Source organism: Ranitomeya imitator, chromosome 5 (genome assembly GCF_032444005.1).
Source record: "Ranitomeya imitator isolate aRanImi1 chromosome 5, aRanImi1.pri, whole genome shotgun sequence".
NCBI lineage: Eukaryota > Metazoa > Chordata > Amphibia > Anura > Dendrobatidae > Ranitomeya > Ranitomeya imitator.
In genome coordinates, this window is record NC_091286.1 from 472,825,926 (window position 1) to 472,852,208 (window position 26,283).

At 42.4% G+C, this 26,283-nt stretch overlaps 1 protein-coding gene across 1 annotated transcript in view; it reads right to left on the bottom strand.

Moving 5' to 3' along the window:
- Positions 1–26,283, bottom strand: part of FNDC3B (fibronectin type III domain containing 3B) — a 598,527-nt gene that overhangs the window by 99,206 nt on the left and 473,038 nt on the right. Inside the window, exon 22 of the mRNA XM_069727312.1 lies at positions 5,020–5,300. Coding sequence (XP_069583413.1) covers positions 5,020–5,300 — 281 coding nt within the window. The remainder of the gene's footprint in view (positions 1–5,019; positions 5,301–26,283) is intronic.

Genomic DNA, 26,283 nt, shown 5'->3' on the forward strand with positions numbered 1-26,283 from the left:
AATAAACGACCCTTAGGGAATTTACTACCAGGAATCAAATCGATAGCACAATCACAATTCCTATGCGGAGGTAGGGCATCAGACTTGGACTCTTCAAATACATCCTGAAAGTCCGACAAGAACTCTGGGATGTCAGAAGGAATGGATGACGAAATAGACAAAAATGGAACATCACCATGTACTCCCTGACAACCCCAGCTGGTTACCGACATAGAGTTCCAATCCAATACTGGATTATGGGTTTGTAGCCATGGCAACCCCAACACGACCACATCATGCAAATTATGCAGTACCAGAAAGCGAATAACTTCCTGATGTGCAGGAGCCATGCACATGGTCAGCTGGGCCCAGTACTGAGGCTTATTCTTGGCCAAAGGTGTAGCATCAATTCCTCTCAACGGAATAGGACACCGCAAAGGCTCCAAGAAAAATCCACAACGTTTAGCATAATCCAAATCCATCAGATTCAGGGCAGCGCCTGAATCCACAAACGCCATGACAGAATACAATGACAAAGAGCACATTAAGGTAATGGACAAAAGGAATTTGGACTGTACAGTACCAATAACGGCAGAGCTATCGAACCGCCTAGTGCGTTTAGGACAATTAGAAATAGCATGAGTAGAATCACCACAATAGAAACACAGTCTGTTCAGACGTCTGTGTTCTTGCCGTTCTACTTTAGTCATAGTCCTGTCGCACTGCATAGGCTCAGGTTTACTCTCAGACAATACCGCCAGATGGTGCACAGATTTACGCTCGCGCAAGCGACGACCGATCTGAATGGCCAAGGACATAGACTCATTCAAACCAGCAGGCATAGGAAATCCCACCATAACATCCTTAAGAGCTTCAGAGAGACCCTTTCTGAACAAAGCCGCTAGTGCAGATTCATTCCACAGAGTGAGTACTGACCACTTCCTAAATTTCTGACAATATACTTCTACATCATCCTGACCCTGGCATAAAGCCAGCAGATTTTTCTCAGCCTGATCCACTGAATTAGGCTCATCGTAAAGCAATCCCAGCGCCTGGAAAAATGCATCAACATTACTCAATGCAGAATCTCCTGGTGCAAGAGAAAACGCCCAGTCCTGTGGGTCGCCGCGCAAAAAAGAAATAATAATCAAAACCTGTTGAATAGGATTACCAGAAGAATGAGGTTTCAAGGCCAAAAATAGCTTACAATTATTTCTGAAGCTCAGGAACTTAGTTCTGTCACCAAAAAACAAATCAGGAATCGGAATTCTTGGTTCTAGCATCGAACTGAAAATGTAGGCCCCTTAAAAAATAGTGAGGAAAGAATGGTTGTAGATGACGAGGAAAAAGCTAACATATTAAACACCTTCTTCTCCACGGTATTCACGGTGGAAAATGAAATGCTAGGTGAAATCCCAAGAAACAATGAAAACCCTATATTAAGGGTCACCAATCTAACCCAAGAAGAGGTGCGAAACCGGCTAAATAAGATTAAAATAGATAAATCTCCGGGTCCGGATGGCATACACCCACGAGTACTAAGAGAACTAAGTAATGTAATAGATAAACCATTATTTCTTATTTTTAGTGACTCTATAGCGACAGGGTCTGTTCCGCAGGACTGGCGCATAGCAAATGTGGTGCCAATATTCAAAAAGGGCTGTAAAAGTGAACCTGGAAATTATAGGCCAGTAAGTCTAACCTCTATTGTTGGTAAAATATTTGAAGGGTTTCTGAGGGATGTTATTCTGGATTATCTCAATGAGAATAACTGTTTAACTCCATATCAGCATGGGTTTATGAGAAATCGCTCCTGTCAAACCAATCTAATCAGTTTTTATGAAGAGGTAAGCTATAGGCTGGACCACGGTGAGTCATTGGACGTGGTATATCTCGATTTTTCCAAAGCGTTTGATACCGTGCCGCACAAGAGGTTGGTACACAAAATGAGAATGCTTGGTCTGGGGGAAAATGTGTGTAAATGGGTTAGTAACTGGCTTAGTGATAGAAAGCAGAGGGTGGTTATAAATGGTATAGTCTCTAACTGGGTCGCTGTGACCAGTGGGGTACCGCAGGGGTCAGTATTGGGACCTGTTCTCTTCAACATATTCATTAATGATCTGGTAGAAGGTTTACACAGTAAAATATCGATATTTGCAGATGATACAAAACTATGTAAAGCAGTTAATACAAGAGAAGATAGTATTCTGCTACAGATGGATCTGGATAAGTTGGAAACTTGGGCTGAAAGGTGGCAGATGAGGTTTAACAATGATAAATGTAAGGTTATACACATGGGAAGAAGGAATCAATATCACCATTACACACTGAACGGGAAACCACTGGGTAAATCTGACAGGGAGAAGGACTTGGGGATCCTAGTTAATGATAAACTTACCTGGAGCAGCCAGTGCCAGGCAGCAGCTGCCAAGGCAAACAGGATCATGGGGTGCATTAAAAGAGGTCTGGATACACATGATGAGAGCATTATACTGCCTCTGTACAAATCCCTAGTTAGACCGCACATGGAGTACTGTGTCCAGTTTTGGGCACCGGTGCTCAGGAAGGATATAATGGAACTAGAGAGAGTACAAAGGAGGGCAACAAAATTAATAAAGGGGATGGGAGAACTACAATACCCAGATAGATTAGCGAAATTAGGATTATTTAGTCTAGAAAAAAGACGACTGAGGGGCGATCTAATAACCATGTATAAGTATATAAGGGGACAATACAAATATCTCGCTGAGGATCTGTTTATACCAAGGAAGGTGACGGGCACAAGGGGGCATTCTTTGCGTCTGGAGGAGAGAAGGTTTTTCCACCAACATAGAAGAGGATTCTTTACTGTTAGGGCAGTGAGAATCTGGAATTGCTTGCCTGAGGAGGTGGTGATGGCGAACTCAGTCGAGGGGTTCAAGAGAGGCCTGGATGTCTTCCTGGAGCAGAACAATATTGTATCATACAATTATTAGGTTCTGTAGAAGGACGTAGATCTGGGGATTTATTATGATGGAATATAGGCTGAACTGGATGGACAAATGTCTTTTTTCGGCCTTACTAACTATGTTACTATGTTACTATGTTACTATGATTTCTGATCAATAGTATCTTGAATCTTTTGTACATTTACAACGAGATTATCCATTGAGGAGCACAGAGCCTGAATATCCATGTCCACAGCTATGTCCTGAAGCACTCTAATGTCTAGGGGAAAAAAAAGACTGAAGACAGAGCTAAGAAAAAAAAATGATGTCAGGATTTCTTTTTTCCCTCTATTGGGAATCATTGGTGTGGCTCCTTGTACTGTTGTGGCTGGCAATCAGGCAACACAGCGTGCAGTAATCAGCGCACATACAGAGATCTGGCAATAACCAAAAACAATAGGACGAGCTCTGAGACGTGGAATCTCTGTAGACTGCAGTACCTGATCTATCCTCACACAACTATAAGCAGCAGTGGATTGCGCCTATCACTACCTATGCAACTCGGCACTGCCTGAGGAGCTGACTAGCCTGAAGATAGAAATACAAGCCTGACTTACCTCAGAGAAATACCCCAAAGGAATAGGCAGCCCCCCACATATAATGACTGTTAGCAAGATGAAAAGACAAACGTAGGAATGAAATAGATTCAGCAAAGTGAGGCCCGATATTCTAGACAGAGCGAGGATAGCAAAGAGAACTATGCAGTCTACAAAAAACCCTAAAACGAAAACCACGCAAAGGGGCAAAAAGACCCACCGTGCCGAACTAACAGCACGGCGGTACACCCCTTTGCTTCTCAGAGCTTCCAGCAAAAGTTAATAGCAAGCTGGACAGAAAAAACAGAAAACAAACTAGAAGCACTTATCTAGCAGAGCAGCAGGCCCAAGGAAAGATGCAGTAGCTCAGATCCAACACTGGAACATTGACAAGGAGCAAGGAAGACAGACTCAGGTGGAGCTAAATAGCAAGGCAGCCAACGAGCTCACCAAAACACCTGAGGGAGGAAGCCCAGAGACTGCAATACCACTTGTGACCACAGAAGTGAACTCAGCCACAGAATTCACAACAGGAGCCCTCAATGAGGAGTTAGGACTATTATATTATATTAAGCATTATTAGACATTATTAAACATGAAATCATGTATATCTTTATATCCTCAAAAATCATAACTAGCATGTTCATCTGATGTTGGGGGTGGAAGCCATTACATCCAGTTATTAAATATTCATAATGCCTTCTACAGGGGCCGACAGTTACTGATTTTTACAGTTGTACCACTCAAACCCTATTTCGCAATCCTTATAGATGTAACTAAATACTGAAAAACTCCAATGGAGCTGGCATCACCTGTATATTAATGTAGCACTAACCAAATAACGTGTAGAACATATGCAATTAAAAAAAAGGAAAGATGCATACAAAAGATAGTTTGCGTGCCCTAAATTTTAACAATATACATTTTTATTATGTAGCAAACAGAAAGACCTACACATGACAAATAAAAACAATTTATCTGCGCCAGAACACAACTCTATGTAATGTCAAATAGAGGTGCAATGTAGGTACACAGATAATACAGAAATAATGCAGTATCAAAAGAATGTAATAGAGGTGCGATAAAGTGCCACGTGCATAGTCACTCAGGTAAATTGGCTCATGAGAAAAACATCATATGGGAATGAGAGTCCCATGCGTATAGCCACAGGAATGGCTTCCTCAGGGACGTAACCACATTCCACATGTTTACATTGATTTTCGAACTGTGATTAGTATTTGTTAGTCAATTGGAACATCTGATCCTACTATTAAATAAGGTAAAATGTCACGATAATCAGTTTTGAGCAAATTAAGTGCTGATTGTAATTTTGAAAATACCATGATAATACTTGGACAGTAGGAATACACAAAGATGTGAAACATTGAAAATATCTTCTATCAGCATTGAATAAGTAATCAGATCAATAACAGATACAGAAAACCGGATCTACTCCAGATATGTTTAATATGGTCAATTCCTTATCTTTAATAAAGCAGAAATAAAAGGGTACATACTGGTAGGATGCTTCTGGCTGCAGATTCTCAATGACGTAACTTGTTACATTCTCTACCGAGATACTAAAGTCTCCCAAGTCTATGTGATACGCAGTGATTTCTGATCCATTGCAGCAGGGTTCCTCCCAGCTTAGTAATAGGCACACGGAGGAGAGCATTGTGTAGGATTCTAGATGGGCTCCATCTATCACATAGAGGTTAGGCACCACATCTGGGACAGAAGCTGGCGTCCTGCAGCTCACTAGGTCACTGAAAGCTCCAACACCAGATACATTTAATGCCTGCGAAAAGAAAAACAGAATATTGGTCATTACTTTTTCGATTGTTATATAATTTAACACACATTGAAACTAATACAGAAATATGTTGAAGTGCTAGTGGGATTTCCTACAGGTTAGCATTAGCTTTTAAGAAGATGACACATGTATACAGATGTAAGGAAGTATTTGGCCTCTTCTTAACTGCTCATATACTTTAGCATGCCTTCGACTCTGCAAAGAAGTGTACACAGTCTTTCATAGCTGAAGGGTTTGTCCCCAAGAATCCTCCATTTGCATGAAAACTTTAATCTTGATTAACAGTCACCCCCTAATCTTACCTACTTCTTTGCCTTTCTAAGGGCTCATTTAGATGAGCCGACAGCGGTTTCTAAACGACTTTAGATTGGCTATATACCGCTACTTAGGCTAGTTTCTTACTAGCGTTTTGCTGAGCTGCAGACTTCCTCTGTCAAGCCCCGCCCATGGCCGCTCAGCTCCGCCCACTTCCGCATGCGGCCTGGTACCTATCTTTAACATTAGGTACACAGGTCATGCGGATGTATGCGGATGCCTCCGCATGCGTCGTTTTGACGATGCGGCGACCCGCGTAAAACGCAAGTGGTTGTAATTTCTTATTTTCTCAGCAGTGTCAAAACGAAGCATGAGGAGGCATCCGCGTACATCCGCATGACCTGCGTACCTAATGTTAAAGATAGGTACGCAGGCCGCATGCGGATGTGGGCAGAGCTGTGGCAGTGGGCGGGGCTTCACAGACGACGTCCGCTGCTCGGCAAAACGCTAGTGTGAAACTAGCCTTAGGCAGGACGACCGGTTCACAGAGTGAATATGAGTGTTCTGTAAGCATACAACACCAAGTCTTCGGCAGCACATCCGCTGTTTATACAGGAGGATGTGCTGCAGGGAATGATTTTAATTCTGGCATGAATGGTCCCAGTCACCTGATGATCGAGTATTTTGCTCAAGATTTTGTTCAAGATTATTGGCCCTTAACCCAGGGAGTTTGTGCATTTTTTTTTGCAAATATAAAAGCATTTTTGTGGTTTTACATTTAAATGGATATATCCGAACTATTGACTTTCAATTAAATATCAGAAACAAGTCTAATTAGGTTTACATTATCGTTTCAATTTACTACTATAACTCATCAAGGATATTCCACATTTCTTTACCTAATCTTTTTAGACCTCTTCAGTCAATTTTCTAAGATACACTAGTATGCAAGTCTGGATCTAGGTGAGAGCTCATTAGTCCAAGAAAGAAAGAAAGGTGGTGGTGGTGGGTTATTATGAGGCGCTATGGGGTCATTGTTATACAGGACACAGAATAGGCATTATTACTGCATAGGGCATTTTTAATAGCATTATAGGGTGTGTGTAGAGGTGGAGAATGTGAGGAGGGTTCTGGGAAGAAGTCAAAGATATTTCTGTGTTACATTCTGCAGGGAAAAGTTATAGTTGTAAGAAAGGGTTATGGCGGTGTGGGCCGTAAGGAAAAGAAAATGGAAAATAAATGACTATGATCATCGAGAACATTAATGGTACTTGGTTAGAACTGATTTCCCCATTACATGGTCACTGTATGGCAGTAATATCTGTCCTAATACAGCATTTTGTATTAATGATCAGTATGACAGTATTATCACTGATACTATCAGACACTGGTAGTGTCCATCTGCTATACTGCAATATTATTATTGTAGTATTATTATTATTATTAAATCTTTTAGAACAGTATCATTGATTATATAGGTTTTGTAGTAAATCTTGATTTGCTGCAGGCAGGGTAATATTAGTAATAGAAACCCCCATCTTGGGAAGTAGCAAGGAAAGCATGGGCCCCTGGGCTTTCAAATGCCAGGACTGAATTTCCGTTGCAGTCCATCCCTAGGTCTAGGGTCCAAAAATTGCAACAAATGGCAATCCAGGATACAGCTTCCTGCAAGATTGTTTTCATTCAGCCATATATGTTGCTTGTTTCAGTTTGATCCTCAGCCCTGTACACATTACGTGTTCCAGAAATGGAAACCAAGGAGACTGCACGGGCCAAGGACGTTCTCTTCTGCTATTGAGAGGAAAAATCGCTAATGAAAAGGATTTCGACAAATGATTCTAAGTGCAGACTACTGCACGATGATTGCCTATCTGTATTACTGGATGCAGTACCTTTTTCTAGATTGGTAAAATGAGCACTAGATAACATTGTAACAATGAAATAATACATTTTATTTTTCAATATATATTTAAATACCAACTGTTCATTATTATGCAACAATGACAAAAATTAAATTGTTAGCAAGACAAGAAAGCACTAATAACAGTATTAAATACGGTAATTATATGGTCAGGCTACATAAAGGGTTTGCTTTCAGCATGTAGCATATAAGCGGACTATGAATATTGGCAACTATGCTTCATTTCTTTATTTTATCTAAGAGATAGAAATGTTATCACAAGTTTCCATTTTTAGATCACACGAACTGTGTTGTAACGTTAAATTGTACAGGCAAATTGCATCTTTTATCTTGATGGTTCCAGTTTATACCATGGGTCAGAGCGGAGAGCAGGCAAATCACTCATATCCAATGGTTTACACTACCACTAGATGAAAGGCAAAGGAATGGAGGCACAGGGTGTCTGCTACCAAAGACTTCAGGATCTCCAGAGAGCAATTTGCTCTCTTATTTAGATCGTTGGCAATCGGCTCCATTACAATAACTCCTGCGGACTATACGCGCTAATGTGTTTTAATTACTTGCACAGAACTTTCATACATCAAAGTAAACCACAACGCAGTTCACAAATGTGTGGGCTGATGAAGAGGAAACCCTGACATTAGAAACACTTATAAGCTTTAGAAGGGTTCCCGGTATGAGTCTTTAGCTTTGTGGAACAGTAGGAGACACTGAACAGCTGACAGACTGGCCAGACTTTGGCAGTCTAGAAGCAAATAAACTCTCGCAGACAAGTGACCTCCGACAATGTGTTTTAGCATTGTCATCCTCTATTTAAACAAATTATTTTAAATGAAACATTTATGTAATTTGCTCAGCTGTATGCTTTTAATTTTTCCACCCTGACATTATTCAATTACTTCATTGTCTCACTAAGCTAACATGCTTAGTTACAAAAAATTAATCTTAATTTTTTTTGTCGTAAAATGTAACCCCATAAAGGGAATCTTTAACAAGGTTTTGCTACCTCATCTGAGAGAAGCCTGATGTAGGCAAAGAGAAACTGAATCCAACGATGTATCACTTAGATTACTGGGTACAGCAGTTCTGACAGAGTGTATAGATGTAGAATGCAGCAGAGCTGAGGAAGCCAACCCCACCCACTGTCTAGTGACAGTGTGCAGCATATCAAAGGAGGGGCGGAGTCAGACTAACAGTCGCCTGACAATGATAATACCTTCAGTGTAAGAAAATACCCTCACACTGCTTAATAAATGACACATCATTGAATTCAGTGTTTTAACCTCTACTTCATGCTGTCATCAGATTACATATAAAAGCTGATGACAGATTCTCCTTAATGAGCCACTAACGTTATTCACTATTGAGCTTTTTTCTTTTTTTTAACTTCCTTTGTTGCAAGAGCCCAAATCTTTTTATATTTGTATGTCAGCATAGCCACATGAGGGCTTGCCTTTTTGTGAGATGAGCTGTAGTTTTGAATGGTAGAATTTATTTTGCAGTTAAATATAGCTGAAAACAAGACAAAAATTCAAATGCTGTAAAATAAAAAAAAAATAAAAAACTATTCACGATTCTGCAATTTTTTTTAAAAATTTTTTTGGGGTGGGGTGTTTTTGTAGTGTTCATTCGTGGTAAAAATGATTTCCCACCCACCCTTTTCTGCGATGCGTTTCTCCTCTGTCCGGATTGTGCTCCGCGTTGGTTCACACCTGACTACTCTACGTATGGTTTCCATTGGATTTTAGTACCGTAACTTCATATTTGTAATACTGATGGCCTAAACTGTTCCCTTCCCTCCTTTTTCTTCCTATAACTTGATGTTTTATTGGACGTTATACTTTTGTTCTATAATATATTGATGCCAATATTGTCCTAGTTATTCTTTTCTTTTTGTTGTATTTTTGTGATTGAAAATTATTTAACCTTTGAATAAAAATTTAATTTTGAAAAAAAATGACTTCCCAAAATGATTCTTCACGTAAGTGAGATTATGGAAATGACAAATTGGTCTAGCGGTTTTCTTTTAGTAAAGAAAGAAAAAAGTATACAAAAATATAAAATATTTTTTGTGTTGCCATTTTTTGAATGGGTCTTTTCAGCATTTAAACATATTGATCAAAATGTTTCTTTTTTTTTTTTGAGGGGGGGGGGGGAGGTGGCACAGTGAAGAAGCATCTTCTTGGAGCGCCATAAACCTAATATAGCGGTGTTAAAACATGCTTATGATTTCGGGGAGGAAGAGAACCGAAACTGGTAATCCCTATCCTACCGATTCACGAGGAAACTCTGGTCACTCAAACCTGGTTTGCCTCTTTCAGAATGGCAAGTGGGGAACAGCGTCCTTGAACTCTACAGTAATGGCATCTGACCCTACTTGGATGCTGCAGATGCAAAGGTCAATATCCAGAGCACTGGGGCCAGGCGAAGCAAAAATCAAGACTGCTTCATCGAGCCCTAAACTCTCAGAAGACTCAGAACCTGCCTGAGCTACTGTTCGGAACTACCTGAAGAGGGGTGAGTCTACTATGTTGCAACTTCCTACAATTGATCTGTCTCACCCTTGCTTGCACTCTATGACACAGTCAGAAATACATAGCATCCAGGAGCTGATCCAAGCTTTGCCAAACAAGCAGGACCTGGCCATTTTAATATCAAGAGTGAAGACCTTTCAGTAGCGGGTCCAAGCCGCCATAAGGATGATATCGAATCCTTAGAAGTACAAATTAAGAGGGTCAATGCTTCTCTTTCTGATAGAGTTTCTGCCTTAGGCTGGAGTCACACTACCGTAGAATACGGCCAAGTACTATGCAAGAAAACATCGCATAGCACTCGGCCCAGTGTTCATCTATGTGGCAGCTCACATCAGCATTTATTTTCTCAGACGTATTCGGCGTGCATGTAAAATCGCAGCATGCTGTGATTGGCACAGAGACTCGCCAATGCAAGCATATAGGTGTGAGAGAAAAAATAAAACTGCACAGCACTCAGAACTCATGAGTGCTGTCCTATTTTTACACACTGATGTCCTTTGAAAAGTCGGCAGTTCATCTGCCGCATACAGTAAAATCACAGCGTGACAGGTTAGAATAGAATAGATATATACACATAGACTACATAGATATATAGAGGTCAGTGACACACACACAATGTATATATTACATAGATAGGCAGAAGAAAAAACGTCAATTCAGCAACCGTGTACTGGAAAATCACAGTAGGAGCCGACAGGAAAGAATAGATGGATTACATGCAGTAAACACACATAGGATAGTTATTTATCCTATGTGTGTTATGTGACAATTAGTACAGTGCGTGTGCAGCTGACTGTACATGTATTTAATTATTAAAGATTATTTTTCTGAAAAAATGGCGTGTGCTCTTGTGTAATTTTCTTAACCAGCAGAGGGAAAGCCGACGGCGGGGGGGCCGATGTTTATAGACTGGGAAGGGGTAATACCCATGGAGCTTCCCATGATATTAATATTAGCTCACAGCTGTATACCTAGTCTTTACTGGCAATTAAAATGAGGGCCCCCTAAAATAAATGACGTAGGGTCCACGTATAATTAATAACCAGCAAAGGCTATGCAGACAGCTGCAGGCTGATAATTAATAGCCTAGGAAGGGGCCTTGGGCTACCTACACTATCGATCGAAAACATTGTGTTTACAGTGCTGGTCCTCTGGATGCCTCCATCCCTCGTGATGTCCATTGTAGATTTCATTATTATACCGATAAAGAAACAATCCGCCAACATGCCTGGTGATGGATGGAGCTGAAATCCATTTGTCTCCTCATATCTCCAGCCGCACTTTCTACATGAGAAGGCAGCTTCAGCCCCTTCTAAATAAAAGTGCTGTCCACTTCTAGGACAACCCTTTCTCATACCCCACGCTTGGCTCCCATAAAAGAAAACAACTTATACTCACTGCTTCCTGTGACGGCACCATTCCCGTGGTGTTGGCACTCATAGTCCTGGGGCTCTCGTGTGGTTGCATGACATGTGGTGCCCGGCGCCCATTCACTGTCTCCGCATTCAGAAAAATTGAAGATGAAGTCAGTGATAAGCTGCAGCCCAGACTTTCTCTTCATGTTCAACTTATCCGAAGGAGCCCCAGGGAGATCGAGTGCTGACACTGAGGGAATGGCTCCAGCACAGGAGTAGACTATAAGCTTTTTTATTTTAATCGGGGCCGAGAGTGGGGTATGACAAGAAGTTGTACAAGTAGAGGAAAACTTCATTAAGATCAAGGACAACGGTGCCTCGTACCGAGGGGCCACCCCTTCCATCTTATTGAGAGAAAAAATGGTGCACACTATTTTCTGAAGAAAAACAGAAGATCTTGATGGACTATTTCACTTCTTGGGAATCCCCTCTCTACACGTCCCTAACTGACTCATGATGGAGAGGCTGTTGCAACTGCCACAAAGAATGAGAACAAGGGACACCCAGAGCACACAACATCTGGCACCGGAGGGATCGTCTCAGTCTATTCCCTCGCTCATAATTCCTACTCCAGACTTGACTACCTTCTAATCAAACACAAGGAACTTCCTCATCTGCAACAAGCAGGCATTGTCTCCAAACTTTTTCTGGCCACGCCTTAATTATAATGTCCATCTCTCTTTCTTCCTCCATACCCCGTCAATAGCAGTAGAAAGTTAACACATTACTGCTAGATGATTCTGTGATATGCGAGGAGATTCTTCAAACCCTGTGTGACTACTTCACTGTAAATACCACTGTAAACTCCTACCTGACTACAATTTGGGAAGTACACAAGTGTGTGGTCAGAGGTTTCTCTATAAAACTAGACTAAAGAAACATGGAGACTGCCTCTCTCGTCTCAATTATGTGACCTTGAAACTCCCCATAAACACAATCGTATGGATGATCTGAAAAATTTGGCTCTTAAGAGCCCATGAAGCACTAAGCACCCTTTTCACTAAAAAAACCAAAGTGATCTCTTAACCAGATGTTAAAGACACTACTGTGAATAAAGTAACAAATGTAGCAAGTCGTTGGCTAGAACGTTGAGGTTCCAAAGAACAAAAACATACGTTGCTGAGATTTCTAGCTCCTCCTCTATCTGCATAGTGGTCTTCAGAAATTGCATCTACCTTCCAAAATTACTACGCTTCGCTTTTTAGTACTGACAGAAAAAATCCTCTTTCCACTGATTTTCACTTGTGGAATCTGGAATTACATCAAAATCTCCTGGGACAGATGACCTACCTTTGTTTTACTACAAAAAAATCCTGGGAAAACCTGACTCCTTATTTAGTGTCCTCATTTCACAACATGTCTAAAGACTCGCCACCCCCTCCAGGTACTCTTAGCGCTCATATCACCGTAATTCACAAAACAGGGCAAGGTCTGTTACAATACTCACGTTATTGTCCCGTTTCTCTCCTAAATGCAGATATTAAACTTTTTGCTAAACTTCTAGACTTTCTCCATCACTGCAGGATATCGTTCACCGACACCAAACTGGTTTTATGGCAGGCAGTGAAGTTAGAGATAATAAGACTAAAGCAATTAAATTTACAAAGCGAAATCAGCCAAGATGCTATTAATGCTATTATTATTATTATTATTATTATTTATTGTTATAGCGCCATTTGTTCCATGGCGCTTTACATGTGAGGAGGGGTATACATAATGAAAACAAGTACAATAATCTTAAACAATACAAGTCATAACTGGTACAGGAGGAATGAGGACCCTGCCCGCGATTATCAACTGATGCAGAGAAAGCTTTTGACAGGGATACCTGGACTTTCCATGAGGAAACGCTGACACATCTAGGGTTTAAAACAACATACTTCAGTGGATTCTGTTGATGTATTCATCCCCATTGTCACGTTCAATATAATGTAGAAAAAAATGTAGAAAAAAGCATCACTGCATAGCATGCACACCATCCAAGAAATAACAAGTATATAGAAAAAGTATATAGTTTATTAATACATCTAAAACACACCAATAATATAAAACATACTTAAAAAACACCAAAAGCAATACATCACAGGTTGAATAGCCGTACAAAAAATGAGGTAAACACCAATACCTGACCTAACTGGCTCATATATACTATCCCATGTGGCTATAACATAATCAGCCAGCCACTAATACGGATCTAGTGAAGGAAGCAGGGCACAATAAATATGTCCCCACAAATAGATGGCCATAGCTAGATTGGTAACCAGAATCCTAGTAATAAACAGGACATAAGGTAAAAGTAATCACCCATGACACGGCACAAAAACAGCTCATAGCAAAATAACAGTGAGCATACAACCTGGTGTAACCCTAATAACCCACGCGTATCGCCCGGCGAACCGGGCTTCCTCAGGGAATGTGCAGAAAGACGCATACATGTAGCTTATATATATACACCATAAACTTAAATGCCGTACCGGTGTGGAACGCACGGCCGACCGGAAGGAGCAGGAGGCTCGCGCAGCCGCAGAACTGGAAGAGCGCCGATAGGGCACAAAACAGAGACAGCGCACGCAGGTAAAGCTCCACCCCCCATCAGGAGGACAGAGGAAGAATGCGCCTGCGCAGACACAGTGGTAACTGCACACAGGCTGGCACCGGCACCATGGCAACCGCATAACCCCAAAGACGGGACACACAGTGCGCGTCCATGGAGCCGGCATATCAACGCCACTCCGCCCCCCAATTAGGAAGACGGAGAAAGAGAGAAAGGGCCCATGTAAAGATGCAAAGATAATAGACAAGGCGGTAACAGTGGTAGCGCCGCAAAAAACCGCCCAACCGCCAAAATAAGGCGGATACAGCTTCAAATCACAGCAAATGTGTATATACAAGAATAATAATAAATGTATAAGGTCCACACACGACGGCCCAAAACCATGTACAGATAGACCGTCTTAGGGACCATGCCAGATACACATAAACATGTACCTGATAGTACCCGAATAACACATGTTATGAATATAACAAAGTGTAATCTGTGTGACATGTGGAAGCGAAGGTAAGGGCAGACAGGTATAGCCCTGAAAGAAAAAAGGGGGGGGGGGGAAAGGGAGGGGAAAGGGAAAAGGGACATAGATAAACCCATACATCCAAAGTCATACATCAGGCACTCTCCGGAGAGTCCACCACAGGCAACCACAGGCAAAAATCACGCAGATCTAGATGTATCATACACAAGTCCATAATACCAAAACAAACTTTATTGTATCCTGCAGCATCATGTAGTACAAGGGCATATGTGTTAACATAAAGTGTTATGGAACATCCAGGACAAAAGAATTACAGGTATAGTAAAGGCCCCTTCACACTCAGCGACGCTGCAGCGATACCGACAACGATCCGGATCGCTGCAGCGTCGCTGTTTGGTCGCTGGAGAGCTGTCACACAGACAGCTCTCCAGCGACCAACGATCCCGAAGTCCCCGGGTAACCATCGGGTAACTAAGCGCAGGGCCGCGCTTAGTAACCCGATGTTTACCCTGGTTACCAGCGTAAAAGTAAAAAAAAACAAACAGTACATACTTACCTACCGCTGTCTGTCCCCGGCGCTCTGCTTCTCTGCACTCCTCCTGTACTGGCTGTGAGCACAGCGGCCGGAAAGCAGAGCGGTGACGTCACCGCTCTGCTTTCCGGCTGACCGACGCTCACAGCCAGTACAGGAGGAGTGCAGAGCACAGCGCCGGGGACAGACAGCGGTAGGTAAGTATGTAGTGTTTTTTTTTTTTTTTTACTTTTACGCTGGTAACCAGGGTAAACATCGGGTTACTAAGCGCGGCCCTGCGCTTAGTTACCCGATGTTTATCCTGGTTACCAGTGAAGACCTCGCTGGATCGGTGTCACACACCCCGATCCAGCGATGTCCACGGGAGATCCAGCGACGAAATAAAGTTCTGGACTTTGTTCAGCGACCAACGATCTCCCAGCAGGGGCCTGATCGTTGGTCGCTGTCACACATAACGATTTCCTTAACGATATCGTTGCTACGTCACAAAAAGCAACGATATCGTTAAGGATATCGTTATGTGTGAAGGTACCTTTAGGCATTGTAGCTCTCAGCAATAAATTAGTCTCTAAAAAGAGAAGAGGTAGGAACGGACCCGAAGAAGCCCAGCTATTAAGGAGGAAATCCTCCCATAGCAAAAAATAGAAAACCATCGGCCTGCCTAATGAGCCAGGACTAAGGGCTAGTAGAATCGAAAGGTCGGGATTACCCACTAACCTACCTAATGAGCCAGTCCTAAGGATTTATATAGTTACAAGAACCAAACATCTAGATTTACAGAACAACCTGTAGAAAAAACCTGACAAGCCTATATAGGACAATGCAAAAAAAAAACACAAACACATCCCCTCAAAGACCCCAAAATAACCTAACAACAACAAAATAATCTACTGAAGCAATACATAAATATACAAAGGCCGCTGAAGGGCCACTTTCATAAGGCAGTCCATAGTCCATAAGTACTCAGGGGTTCCAATCCAGATTTCAAGGAGAAACATGGAAGACATCCTCCACATCCAATACTTGATAGCCAAAAGTAGACGTCCAACAAGGAATTAGCCCAGGAATCCAGTAAAAAGCAATTCTTCATTCAGACCTGCGGGAGCAACAGAACCCAAATTAAAGATCCAGCGAGCCTCCTTTTGCAAGAGGGACCGTTTATGTGCTCCCCCCTATTGGATAGCTGGAGGCTTTCCAGACCTATGACTTTAGTGTTCAACACCCGGCCACCATGATGAGCCAAATAGTGGGCAGCCACCGTGGTTAGCATCTTGCCTTTAAGGGAATCAGTAGCCGCCAAGTTTATAGTAGAAAAATGCTTTTGGGTCCTACGGCGTAACTCCTGGGAGGTTTGGCCCACATAAATGTGTTGACAGGGACAAATCAGAGCATAAATGACATACGCCATTTTGCAGTTGATATAAGAGCGTAGTCTGTGCTTACTCCCATCCTTAGGGCTGACGAAAAAATCCCTAGTCGGAGCCATATGTAGGCAGATGTTACAATCGCCACAAGCAAAGGACCCATGTAGCACTACAACCCGATGTAACCTAGTGGTCTGCCTCCTATAATGACTGTTAGTCAGAAGGTCCCGGAAATTTACGGCCTTCCTGGCTGTAAGGAGAGGCCGATCTCCCACCACCAAGGACGTGTGCAAATCCGTGGCCAAAATATCCCAATGTTTTTGCAGGATACGTCAAACTTGTGGCCAATTATCATTATAGTTAGTAATAAACCTGGATTTGCCATCTCGTACCTTGTTCCGAGGTTCAAGCAAAGATTCTTGTGTGCAAGCCGCCGCACGCTGAAAGGCTTTAGAGATACTCTTCTTAGGATAGTGCCGCTGTCTAAACCGGTCCTCAGGAACTGTCCTACAGGAACGCCATCTTTAGTGTGCTTGGGATGAAAACTTCTATAGTCTAATAGACTGTTAGTCGCGGTGGACTTGCGAAACAGCCTAGTCGACAATCCATTGCCACTGACCTGAACCTGCAGATCCAAGAAGGTGACTGTCATAGGGGAAAAAGAGTACGTAAGAATGATGTTATGTACATTCTCATTCAGAGAATCAATAAACTTACAACACCCCTGTTCGTCACCCTCCCAAATAAAGAACACGTCGTCGATATAACGACTCCAATAATGGACGTGTTCCTTAAACTCCTCAAGGGGGTAGACCATGGTAGCCTCCCACCAGTCTATGTGGGTTGTGACTATTCTCTCCGCCCATTTTTTGTGACCAAGTTTTGTTTGTTTCGTAGCGGTGTGTGGCACGGCCGCCATGGATTGGGAGGCTCGTGAGGCGGCCTGGCGGGCGCAGTCGCAGAATGTTTTTTCTTCAGAGGAATGCAGTACCCGACTCTGATTTTAATCAACTTTCATCTGATATTACGGTAGCCCATCGGGCGGGCATTAGGCTCTGGTGGAATATTCGGAGTCTGGAGGAGTATGTCAAGATCAATATTGTACCCCGAGGTCTAAGAGTGTCCATTTTTCCAGCTTGGGAACCTTCCCCGGATTTTCGTATTACCTGGGAGCAGGGATTGCTCAAGTGTTCAGGCATTATTATGCATATGCTTTTGGAACACGACAGAAAACTTCTCGCAGACACTAAAGTTAGAATTAAGGAGTTGGAATCCAAGCTAACTAAATTTGACGACACCACCCAGGTCCAGCCATTTAAGGTTAAGCTGAAGGGGACCTTGGACAAGTATGATCATGAGATCATGCTGAAAAAGAAATCTAAATTTTTAAGAGATCGCAATGATTTTGAGGCACAGAAGGTGTTTAAATGGAGACATCAGGGCAATTCAAGACAGGGCCCTAAGACCCGTAATATCGGAGATACCACACATACGGCTACAAGGAGAATGGAGGGCACGTCGGAGAGTGATTTTTTATCCTCAGCAGACAGCGAGCCCGACGTCGGGTCCGAAGGGGGCGGAAGCGCTGCAACCATGTCGACACGGATCACTCGGTTTGGGAGCCGTCGGCCGGCGGCACACAAACCGTACAGAGGCCATCGCAAATAGACGTTCTCCAAGGGGCCATGAATCCATCTTCAGGTGACCAGGTAGTCTCTGATGTACTACAAGTAGTTAACTTGTCTGATTATGTGCTTTCTCCTATTGAGCTCTCTGTGCTACAGCGGGGTCTTACGTTTTCCCCAGTACACCCGCTAGACAAGTTTACACTGGTCAATGATCTCTACTTATTTTGCCGATGCCTTGTGTTACAGGTTCTTCATAATAGACCGCATATGATGGAAGGTTTTGATCGAACAGAACAGATGGTGTTTCAGGATCTGTTGCAACTTTTACAGGAGAATGAGCCAGATAGTGGTAAGATCCCTTTTCCTTTTAGAAGTAAATCTAACGTGGCACCTCCGTTTTCCCTTGTTCCTGCCGTTAGGGTCTTTTTTGAACTTACAAAGAGGGACATTATGGCTCTACGCCCATGTCCTTCCATCATGGGCAATCTTAGTAGCGAGGAGAAACGGGCCCTTAATGGGCTTAGATCTAATACTGCCTTCCTTGTGAAGGAGGCGGATAAGGGCGGCAATGTTGTGCTGTGGCCTCATGCGCTTTATCTGGAAGAGGACCTACGCCAACTTGGCAACAGTTGTTTTTATAAGAGGCTCCCTTCGGATCCTACGGGGGTGTTTGCTGCTAAGTTTAGACGTCTCCTGGAAAGAGCTATGGACTTAAACATTATTGGACATCAGGAGTTTAAGTTCCTTTGGGTTGAGATTCCGATTACGGCAACATTTTATATGTTGCCGAAAATCCACAAGTGCCTACACAAGCCACCAGGACGCCCTATCGTGGCAAGTATAGGTAGCTTGTGTGAAAAGGCTGCTGTCTACGTTGACCATTTCCTTCAACCGATGGTCAAAGGTTTGCCTTCATTCGTTCAGGATTCGTCGCATTTTATCCGTATCTGTCGGGAGGTTTCATTGCCGTCTCAGTTTCTGTTAGTGACGTGCGCTGTCGAGTCTCTGTACTCGAATATAAGCCATGATGATGGGGTTATGGCCGCCTTATACTTCTTTGATAAACTTGGACAATCGGATCGCATGCATGATTCCTGGGTGGTAGATCTTATGGAATTCATTATGAGGCACAATTACTTTTTGTTTGACCGCACCTACTATCTTCAGTCCTCGGGGGTGGCCATGGGCGCTAGATGTGCCCCGGCCATTGCTAACCGTTTTTTAGGCTGGTGGGAGGCTACCATGGTCTACCCCCTTGAGGAATTTAAGGAACACGTCCATTATTGGAGTCGTTATATCGACGACGTGTTCTTTATTTGGGAGGGTGACGAACAGGGGTGTTGTAAGTTTATTGATTCTCTGAATGAGAATGTACATAACATCATTCTTACGTACTCTTTTTCCCCTATGACAGTCACCTTCTTGGATCTGCAGGTTCAGGTCAGTGGCAATGGATTGTCGACTAGGCTGTTTCGCAAGTCCACCGCGACTAACAGTCTATTAGACTATAGAAGTTTTCATCCCAAGCACACTAAAGATGGCGTTCCTGTAGGACAGTTCCTGAGGACTCGAAGGAACTGTACCTCTGATGAAGACTTCCGGGTAGAGGCCCGTGGACTGACGGACCGGTTTAGACAGCGGCACTATCCTAAGAAGAGTATCTCTAAAGCCTTTCAGCGTGCGGCGGCTTGCACACAAGAATCTTTGCTTGAACCTCGGAACAAGGTACGAGATGGCAAATCCAGGTTTATTACTAACTATAATGATAATTGGCCACAAGTTTGACGTATCCTGCAAAAACATTGGGATATTTTGGCCACGGATTTGCACACGTCCTTGGTGGTGGGAGATCGGCCTCTCCTTACAGCCAGGAGGGCCCCAAATTTCCGGGACCTTCTGACTAACAGTCATTATAGGAGGCAGACCACTAGGTTACATCGGGGTGTAGTGCTACATGGGTCCTTTGCTTGTGGCGATTGTAACATCTGCCCACATATGGCTCCGACTAAGGATTTTTTCGTCAGCCCTAAGGATGGGAGTAAGCACAGACTACACTCTTATATCAACTGCAAAACGGCGTATGTCATTTATGCTCTGATTTGTCCCTGTCAACACATTTATCTGGGCCAAACCTCCCAGGAGTTACGCCGTAGGACCCAAAAGCATTTTTCTACTATAAACTTGGCGGCTACTGATTCCCTTAAAGGCAAGATGCTAACCCCGGTGGCTGCCCACTATTTGGCTCATCATGGTGGCCGGGTGTTGAACACTAAAGTCATAGGTCTGGAAAGCCTCCAGCTATCCAATAGGGGGGAGCACATAAACGGTCCCTCTTGCAAAAGGAGGCTCGCTGGATCTTTAATTTGGGTTCTGCTGCTCCCGCAGGTCTGAATGAAGAATTGCTTTTTACTGGATTCCTGGGCTAATTCCTTGTTGGACGTCTACTTTTGGCTATCAAGTATTGGATGTGGAGGATGTCTTCCATGTTTCTCCTTGAAATCTGGATTGGAACCCCTGAGTACTTATGGACTATGGACTGCCTTATGAAAGTGGCCCTTCAGCGGCCTTTGTATATTTATGTATTGTTTCAGTAGATTATTTTGTTGTTGTTAGGTTATTTTGGGGTCTTTGAGGGGATGTGTTTGTGTTTTTTTTGCATTGTCCTATATAGGCTTGTCAGGTTTTTTCTACAGGTTGTTCTGTAAATCTAGATGTTTGGTTCTTGTAACTATATAAATCCTTAGGACTGGCTCATTAGGTAGGTTAGTGGGTAATCCCGACCTTTCGATTCTACTAGCCCTTAGTCCTGGCTCATTAGGCAGGCCGATGGTTTTCTATTTTTTGCTATGGGAGGATTTCCTCCTTAATAGCTGGGCTTCTTCGGGTCCGTTCCTACCTCTTCTCTTTTTAGAGACTAATTTACTGCTGAGAGCTACAATGCCTTACTATACCTGTAATTCTTTTGTCCTGGATGTTCCATAACACTTTATGTAAAACATATGCCCTTGTACTACATGATGCTGCAGGATACAATAAAGTTTGTTTTGGTATTATGGACTTGTGTATGATACATCTAGATCTGCGTGATTTTTGCCTGTGGTTGCCTGTGGTGGACTCTCCGGAGAGTGCCTGATGTATGACTTTGGATGTATGGGTTTATCTATGTCCCTTTTCCCATTCCCCTCCCTTTCCCCCCTCTCCCCCCTTTTTTCTTTATCAGGGCTATACCTGTCTGCCCTTACCTTCGCTTCCACATGTCACACAGATTACACTTTGTTATATTCATAACATGTGTTATTCGGGTACCATCAGGTACATGTTTATGTGTATCCGGCATGGTCCCTAAGACGGTCTATCTGTACATGGTTTTGGGCCGTCGTGTGTGGACCTTATACATTTATTATTATTCTTGTATATACACATTTGCTGTGATTTGAAGCTGTATCCGCCTTATTTTGGCGGTTGGGCGGTTTTTTGCGGCGCTACCACTGTTACCGCCTTGTCTATTATCTTTGCATCTTTACATGGGCCCTTTCTCTCTTTCTCCGTCTTCCTAATTGGGGGGCGGAGTGGCGTTGATATGCCGGCTCCATGGACGCGCACTGTGTGTCCAGTCTTTGGGGTTATGCGGTTGCCATGGTGCCGGTGCCAGCGTGTGTGCAGTTACCACTGTGTCTGCGCAGGCGCATTCTTCCTCTGTCCTCCTGATGGGGGGTGGAGCTTTACCTGCGTGCGCTGTCTCTGTTTTGTGCCCTATCGGCGCTCTTCCAGTTCTGCGGCTGCGCGAGCCTCCTGCTCCTTCCGGTCGGCCGTGCGTTCCACACCGGTACGGCATTTAAGTTTATGGTGTATATATATAAGCTACATGTATGCGTCTTTCTGCACTTTCCCTGAGGAAGCCCGGTTCGCCGGGCGATACGCGTGGGATATTAGGGTTACACCAGGTTGTATGCTCACTGTTATTTTGCTATGAGCTGTTTTTGTGCCGTGTCATGGGTGATTACTTTTACCTTATGTCCTGTTTATTACTAGGATTCTGGTTACCAATCTAGCTATGGCCATCTATTTGTGGGGACATACTTATTGTGCCCTGCTTCCTTCACTAGATCCGTATTAGTGGCTGGCTGATTATGTTATAGCCACATGGGATAGTATATATGAGCCAGTTAGGTCAGGTATTGGTGTTTACCTCATTTTTTGTACGGCTATTCAACCTGTGATGTATTGCTTTTGGTGTTTTTTTAAGTATGTTTTATATTATTGGTGTGTTTTAGATGTATTAATAAACTATATACTTTTTCTATATACCGTACTTGTTATTTCTTGGATGGTGTGCATGCTATGCAGTGATGCTTTTTTCTACATTTTTTTCTGGTTCTGTTTATTACTGCTCTTTGCACCCTCCTAGTTTATATTTTATCTGTATAGCTGTGCGCCTTACTTTTGTATTTAGTTCAATATAATGTAATGGCACCCGCCACGGCTGTCCCCTTTAACCCCTTATTTTCATGCTAACTATCAAACTCTTTCTCAGACATTAATGATATTAAAATCCACCATACCACATAGAAAATTGCCATCTTTGCAGCTTATCTGTTTTTTGTAACCAAACCAAGAATTTCCCTACCTCAGTTGGTCTCCTCAACTTGTAAATTATTTAGGTATACATCTCTCAGCTAACCTTCACTCTTTATATTAATGTAGTTTCCCAGATCTCATTAATTCTATCTGAGCAGATTGTGACAGATGGTCTTTAGACTCTAAAGCCACGTTCACATAGTTCTGCAGATGTCAGATTTTCAAAATCAACATCCTCCAGAGAATCATGTACCTTCTGCAAGTGCTTCCAATTATAATCCCTTCAGTCTTCTTCAAAACTATCAAGATTGAAAAAAATGCCTTTATTTGAGCCTATAAGAGATGAAGACTTAAATGTTCAGTTCTCTACAAACGAAAAGCTGGAGGTGGCATAGGCTTTCCCGATATCAAGTCCTATCATCTGGCAAGTCACCTTTCACAATTAGGTGACTCGTGTGGAAACAGACTAAAGCGTGGGTACAAATAAATCAAAGCTTCAGCCCCTTCCGATTACATAGCCTAACGTGGGTTGCCTCCTCTTCACCTTACCTCCTGAAAGCAGACCAGACTATAGGCTTTACTCTGAGCTTTTGTTGTACTACTGTAGTTTGTGTATTTGCAATCAATCAATAGTCGACCTTAACCCCAATACTTAGTCACCCTAACTTTAAACCTAGTTTATCAGCCCCAGTCTTTAAGTCACGGATTACTGCTGGAGTGAATCGTGTGGGGAGTTTTGGTGTTGGTGGTGACTGACCCTCCTTTGAACAACTATCTACTCTACTTGAAGTTATAAATCTTTGTAATATACTCAATTACCTTATTTTGCTTGCGTCCCTCTTAAAAAATCATGCTGAAACTACTGTTTTAATTGCCTACTATATGGTCTTTTAGAAGCTGATTTGAATTGTTGTTCTAGTAAGAAGCCATACTCAAACACCATTTATAAAAGCACTCCCTCAGTGAGCACAGAAAAAGTGCTTGTAAATGATGTTTGAGTAAAGATTCTTACTAGAGCAGTAGCTTCTAAATTAACACATTGGCCGCTACCCACTTATATATCAGTAGAGAAGTTTATTCTTTCAGCGCTGCCTACTGATATATACGTACCCCAATTAATCAAAATTATACATTAGCTTTCCCTTAGCGTCTCAGTAATGTCTTCAGCAGATAGTCGCTGATTGGGGGTGCAATAGTGACTAAACTCAGCCACTGATATGTATGTGGGCAGCAGCCAATGTGTTAAAATGAGCTAGGCAGTTAAAACAGAACTTTCAGAATGGACTTTAAGAGAGAAGGAAGCAAAATAAGGTAATAAGGTTACAGAGATTTATAACTTTGCAAAGGCTCATCAATAATTAAATTCTTTGACATTGCACAGGACAAGGGACAATATCAAGTATTTTGTCAAATGACTTTTTGTGATGCGATATCCTAGTGTTGTGTTATCTTCATCACAGTAACCTTTGCTAAATTTAGACATAATATAGTGGACTGGTCTGCATACCACATGGAGGATTTTGGTGTTTAAATTATATTTAAGAATGAACATTGTATGTCGACCCTGCGCCAATTTTAGGCATATGCCTGCCATTGTACATTATATAATAATAATACCTTTTTATATAATAATAATAATAATAATAATAATAATACCTTTTTGTGTTGTATTTCCAAATCAAATATTATCTGATGCCCACAATAAAGCATTAAACACACAAGAACTATTAGAAATGTGAAGCACTGATCCAAGGCTTCCCTGACTGATGAGCAGTTTAGTGAAGAGTGATCAGTCTTCTTAAACTGACAGTTTCTCCAGTATATCTTCTACAAGCTGGTTGCTATAGCAAAAGGTGGTAATCTCGTTTCAAGCGCTGATTTGAGGACGTGCACAGAAGTAAATATGGCTTTTCACTTTGCTCCAGGCGCACCTTTTATCTAAGCTAAATTCTCAGTGCGCAATGAAAACCTTACATCATTTTCTGGCCTGTCACTGATTATTTGCCCTGTTTCAGATAGGTCTGGGGCGCTGACAGTCAGTTTTATTAGCTAGAAAACACATTCACTTTTGTTTGCACTCATTATCTTAAAATTGGCTGCATTAATCTTGTTATCTCAGATAAATTAGCATTCTCATCTAAAATGTGTTATTACATTACCATAGAACCAGTCTTCTGTGAGTCAATACATTAAGTGACCTAAACGTCTATTAGTCACTTTACAGGTAAATTGTTGAACACTGATGGAATACACGTCTGCCAAATTAATTATTAGAGTCAAGATTTCCCGTTGCTATTCGTGAAAAAACAGATCTCAGATAGCAATTAGTAGTATTTTCACTATGATTCCGTAGGAGAAACGGAGTACCAAAGACAGAAAACAAATCCTCTTACATTAATGAAAATAATTCAAAAGGATCAAGAAGCTCTAGTAATGTCATATTAAAATTCAATTTAACAGCACAATAGGGGTATGCCGATGTTAAGTAACTGCATGTTGTTAGGATTTACCATTACTTAAAATGTAACTATACTTTCAAACTTTGCATATACCAAGAGTACAGGTAATTGTAAGAAACTTTGTAATGTATCTTATTGGAGAAATCAATTTCCTTCCCCACTTATCCGCCACTTCTCCCCATTCCCAACCTACATTTGGCTCTTGTACTTGTGTTCAACCAAATAAAAAAAACGGCTCAAATACATCTTGTTCAAACTAGATGGATTGCAAACTCACTATTGTGTCATGTAACATAATCCATTACACTGTATCCCAGTGCTTGGTTGAAACCAGTCTTAAGTTCTGGCATCTTTGGCCCAAAATCCTAGGAATCTCCTCTACTTTTTAGGCCTCGCAAAATCATGGCGTTGAGGCATGAAGCAAGTCACGACATCATGTGAGGAGTGGTGACTAGGCCTCATGTGAGGCCATAATATTTCAGATCTACCAAGTTCCAGAGGTGCCCAGGATAATAGGCCAAGGATGCCGGATACAGAAGTGAAGACTGGCTGCTACCCAGGACAGAACTGGAAGCAGGAACCGATATATATCCATCTGTATATTTTGGGGTAATGAGCAAGTTACTATTTTATAGCCAATCAAAGCTCCCAACTGCTACACTCAGAAACCCCGCTAACCTTATTAGTATTCCATGCATGCCTTCTGTCTTTTTCAATTGTGCCCTTTGGAATTCTTGCTCTGTGTGTAATAAACTCTCCTTCATCCATGACTTCTTCCTTTCTAATTCTCTTAACCTCCTGGTTCTTACTGAAACCTGGATCCAGCAGTCAGACACCACCGCTGCTACTGCTCTTTCATATGGTGGACTACACTTTTCTCATACCCCAAGATCGGACAACAGAGCAGGTGGAGGCGTTGGTCTGCTCCTTCACCAAAATGTACCTTCCAAGTTATCCCCCAAATACCCTCACTTGTCTTCCCTTCCTTTGAGGTCCATGCTGTCAGACTCTACATCCCCTTCTCCATGCGAGTGGCGGTGGTGTATCGTCCTCCCGGCCCCTCTCATCAGTTCACTTTGCCACCTGGCTTCCACACTCTCTCCTGTGACATCCCCACCCTCATCATGGGTGATTTCAACATCCCCATTGCTTCTCACCTTTTATCTCTAACCTCCTCTTTCGGCCTCTCGCAGCATACTAACTCTCCAACGCATGAAGATGGAAACTTCCTCGACTTGCTCTTCTCCCGGCTT